Source organism: Apis dorsata, unplaced genomic scaffold, assembly GCF_000469605.1.
Source record: "Apis dorsata unplaced genomic scaffold, Apis dorsata 1.3 scaffold_161, whole genome shotgun sequence".
Taxonomy (NCBI): domain Eukaryota; kingdom Metazoa; phylum Arthropoda; class Insecta; order Hymenoptera; family Apidae; genus Apis; species Apis dorsata.
Window position 1 is genome coordinate 440,310 of NW_006263450.1, and position 4,975 is coordinate 445,284.

The 4,975-nt window shown below is 41.1% G+C and overlaps 1 protein-coding gene across 4 annotated transcripts in view; it reads left to right on the forward strand.

The window, feature by feature from the left end:
- Positions 1 to 81: 81 nt before the first annotated feature.
- Positions 82 to 4,975, forward strand: part of LOC102674871 (solute carrier family 12 member 6) — a 146,675-nt gene continuing 141,781 nt past the window's right edge. For 2 of the 4 annotated variants that reach the window (XM_006613666.2, XM_006613667.2), the window contains exon 1: positions 83 to 950. In XM_006613666.2, the coding sequence (XP_006613729.1) occupies positions 875 to 950 (76 nt within the window). In that variant the 5' untranslated portion in view covers positions 83 to 874. Of the gene's footprint in view, positions 951 to 4,975 lie in introns of all 4 variants that reach the window. The other 2 variants (XM_006613664.2, XM_006613665.2) reach the window with 2 other exon arrangements.

A 4,975-nucleotide genomic window follows, 5' to 3' on the forward strand; every position in this document is an offset into this window, starting at 1 on the left:
GCATACACATACGCGCAAGTATATATACACATACACACATATATATATATATATAAAACACCGATCAGGCCGAAGCCACGAGTAGGCCTTGTGTCAGCGTAGTGAGCGCAGACGGTATTCCAAACGCAGCGCGTTCGTTATTCACGCGGAATTGGAGAAAGAGAGAGAGAAAGAGAGAGAGAGGGAGAGAAAGGAAGGCAAAGAAGAGGCGTGCTCTTACGTACGCGTGGGCCTATACTAAACATCGATATACTATATCCTTATACACATACTCCTCCGTTCGCGAGTTGAAGCGCGATCATACGCGGCGTTATCGTGTACAGCACGCGCTCGGCTGGGATTCGGCACCGAGCGGCTGGACGAAACGTGCGAGGCACGAGACGAGAGGCGCGGCTGTGTGTACATATATACAGATACACACAACCTTTGGTGCGATAAAGACAACCGATAGGGAAACACGAACGAACGCCACTCTCGTTTTCCGTCACTTCTCTTTCTTTCCTTTCCACGATCATTCGTAGTTGCTACGTTCTCCCTCCCCTCGTTCTCGGTTTCTTTCGTCGTCTCTGTTGCTCGCTTTCCTGCCTGCCTGTCTCTCTATTCCCTTGTGGTGTGTTGTCAGTGGTACACAGTCATAGCACGGCCGGCAGAAGCCAGTAATATCGCACCGGCGAATGGAGAACGGATTCGCTAATCGTCGTAAACGAAAGTGCGGGTGTTTCGTTGTTAACCAACATCCCCGGCTAATTTATCGCGCGGTTCGTGTTCAAAGAGAATAAAACGGTGCGCGGATTGAGCAACTTAAGAGTGTGAAAAGAAAGTTGTGTATTCCTCTTTTGGTGTTTTTTTTTTCGTGGTGGTAAAATAAAGAGAAATGGAGCGGTTCAGAGTCACACCGGCCAATAATACGTCGCAATACGCACCGCAGCAACAACAATCGCTGGACTATGGTAAGTGGTTGTTTTTATTTACTTCGCGTTATACACATGCAACTAAAAGGTTAAGTGTCAAACGTGGCGAGAGTGTACACGTCACTTACTAATGCATTCGCGTATCTTTCATATCGCGTTACGTCGAAATTATACATGTATGAATGATTGCGAGTTACCTGTTTCAAACGTATAATTTAACACCCCAAAACTGTTGATCAAGATTTCTTCTTCTCGGGCACTTTCCGTAAATCTTAAATTACAGGTCGTTACAATTAGAATAAGTTTGTACAAAAGTGCGAGTATTTTCTTCGTTAATAAAGAATTAAGAATATACCAGTGAAAACGTTGAGCAGAACTCCGCGATATTAAAGGTTTTCGCGTCAAGGTCGATCGATTCTCGCGAGGGCCCACCACCAAGAAGCGTCATGATGAATTTCATCACTCTCGTCTTTTCCATTTAAGTCTCCATTGAATTCTTTAACCGTTTTCTCAAATTTCTCGAGTCATTATTCAAGTCATCTCTTATTAAATTATGAGTAATTCTTTTTCCTAATTAAAAAATATTTAATAATTAAAAAAATAGTCTCTCAAAACATCGAAATCATCGAAAAATGATCGAAATTGGCGTCAACGCGCCATAATTCGCATCGATCAAGAAAATCGTTAAGCAAATTTAAAACTACTCGATATTTATCGAGGCGGCGACGGCTATAACCGCAAGCTACGCTTTGATTCGTGATGTCGGCGCAACGCAACACCACCGTGTCGATTCAAAGAAACCAGTCGTTCGTTTCAACGTCGGGTATCGTGTGAAACGCATATCACGATATATATTTACCACACTGTAGCGAATCCAGACAAGACATATGATTACAAACGGTAGCGGTCGCGTTACCGATTTCCAGACGTTTTCTCGCTGACTCGGCGACCTTTGCGGCTTCGTCTCGTTTACTCATCACGCGTTCTACCTGCCGTTGTCCGATTTGTTTTGCAAAATCTTTCGCCGCTCGTCGCGTGTCATCTGTCTATCGATCGGTTAGCCGCTTAATAACTCGATACGCGTTCCGTGAGTCAGCATTTCATTCGAGACCGATTGTTATTCTAACTCGAGATCCCAGCGGGCGGACCTTGGTGTTCTACGTTTACACACACGTTCGTCTATTTTCAGACGTTTTCCAGAGGCGTGGTGATGTGATCTCGAACAGTCGATCGTGGCTGATTTGCATAGGGAATTACGTTTTACTAAAATGAATGAGCCAATCATTTAGTCATCAATTTTTTCTGAAAAATTTCCCTTCAAAATTTCTCTCATATCCAAAGACTGGAATATTGACAAATTTTCATGGCGATATACAATTACTAACATATGCTATTTGTATAGCTATTCGATAAATCTTTATCCAGCCACTTGTCGATCAATTTTTTCTGAAAAATTTCTCTTTAATACGTCAGACAATTCAAAGATTGGAATATTGACAAATTTTTATAGCGATATACAATTATTAATGTACGGTTATTAAGAAATTGTGAACCAGTCATTTATCGATCAATTTTTTCTGAAAAATTTCTCTTCAACGTGTCATGCAATCCAAAGATTGAAATATGGACGAATTTTCATGATTATATATAATTAGTAATGTATGTTATTTGCATGCGCAATTTCACGAGACATATAGAAAAAGAATTGGGCGTTGAAGTCAGGGGAGTTAAAATGGGGAGCGTTTCGTGATATGTCTGTCCTTGATTCGATTCAGTCATGCGTTTTTTGTCCTCCAGGGATCGTAAAGGGTTGTTTTCTCGTGTGTGGTTAAAAATCCTTGGAGAACGATGTTGATGTCCTTGTGATATATACCGAAAAATCTCTGTATAATTAAATTTCTAAAAATACTAGCAATAACGTATTATCGATCCAAGGCGTTATTTTGTGCTTGTCTATTAAGGGAAGAAAAGTGCTATCTTTTATGATTTTTTTCAAATAATAAAAATGTCGAGACACAAATGAATTCATAATCAAGCCTCTTTGTTCAAAACTCTATTGACTCAAAACCCAACTTTATATCCATTTCTTTTAATCCTTTTATCATTTATTACAAGTAAAAAGTTAACGGATCCAAAAGGAACAATGCACCGACGAGGATCGGTGAGCACGGTACAACGACGTAGGGCGTAGAAAAAACGCGAGAAACGTTCGTTTGCGCTCGCTATTGTCTTGAACGATATTCGATGTGGCGGGTCCAAAAATAAAATATCGATGTAACGCTGCAATTGCCAAGGTCGGCTACCTTGGTTTCACCCGAATCGGCGCGATTTTATTATCTCAGTGTTTCTCAATCTCGCCGTTTCACGGGAAGGGAAGCCCGTAACTAGAAACCCGTTACATAAAACGATCGCTTTGATTTCGTCTAGTGGAACTTGTTTAATCGTTCGCCTCGCGGAGAGTTCACGTTTTCCAAACAAATTACCGTTGCGCAATCCTCGTGGACCGGTACCAATGATAACAAGGAGTTGTGTAATTGTTAATCCCATTCCTTTAATACTGGATTCCCGGTATAATTAAATGTATCTCCTAATAAGTAACAGTTAACAGTTTCTCCGGTCGCTTTCGCTAACTGTGCTCTTAGTAAATACAATCTTCCAATTATTACCTCTTCTCTTTACACCCTTATTCCAGTCTTCTTTAATTCAAAATAATATGATTGTTAAATTATTTATTTACTTATTATAAATAATGTAATTCTTAAATTATTTATTTATTCATAATTTACATCTTTATCGAAAATTAAATAATTCCACCATCTTTATTCCAATCAAATTATTAATACGTATAATAAAATTCAAAATTTACCAAAAAAAAAAAAACCAACCTAATTATTTATTCAAATTTTCACATCTCTAAATCACACACTTTCACAAGAGACCGCTCCGTAAAGCCATCATCTTCATCTTCATCCCCGGAAACAATAAGAATTTGCCTGAACGCACTACCTACTCTTTTTCCACCCCCTTTTCTCTAACCAGCGTCGTTGAACAGCGTGGCTCGCATGAGAACCACTCCACTCCTCTAGCCGCTCGAAGGCTGAAGTTCGCCGACGAGAAACCCAACGTTTTAGGGCGGGGTGAAAGGGGCAGCTGCATCCCTGCTACAAAAGCTAGGGTAGCTAGGGGTCGATAATCATGCAACCCCTACTCTGCACGTTGTATTTCGCCGCACAGTGCCGCGCGATCCATGCACGTGGTGGACTTGTGCATCCGCCCATCTCTGTCTCGCCCGATCAGAACCGTTCCTCCCCTCTCTCTCTTTCTTTCCATCGCGTTCCCTCTATCTCTCCCCCCTCCCCGCTTCGATTCGAACGTGACGCGTTAACGTCGGAGAAAGAGCATTAACGCGAGCTGTCTAACTGTGTGACGACCTATCAAGCAAACGAGCTTGTTATAATTTCGGTCGCGTGGTTGTTGCTTATTAACGGTTTAATCAGGCCGCGAGGTGCGCCTCGTGACGCGTCTCGTTTCGCGGATCCGCCGGCTTTAATTAGCCCGGAGAAATGTCATAACGCGGCCAATTATGGTATACGAGCATATCTTCGCGCGAAGAATTATCTTTATGGTGCGATTTCGTTTAACTTTTTAGGAGGGGAGAGAATTTTTTTTTAACCGCTCTCGCGTGTCTCGGCTTGGAACTGTTTGTTGTTAACGTTAGGGGAAATGGATGGGCGTGAACGTTCGAGCACTTGGCGTAATTAAGCTGTTTTTTTTCTTTTTTTTTTTTTATGCTTTGTATTCGAGTAAAACAGTTGGAAAAAGTTTATATTGATGTGCTTTTTAGGGTCGTTATGTTTATGAAGGTGTACATGTACATGTGTGCAGGATCGAGTGATTAATCGATGGTTAAGAGTGGAAAGAAAGGAGAAATCTTGGAACATCGATAAATGTTGCCATCGGATTGAATCCTGATGTAACACGTCCCGCGAACGTACACGTGATGGATTCGTTCTTTTATCAAATGGATGGTATCTCTGTTTTTTTTTTTTTTTTTTTTTTTTTTT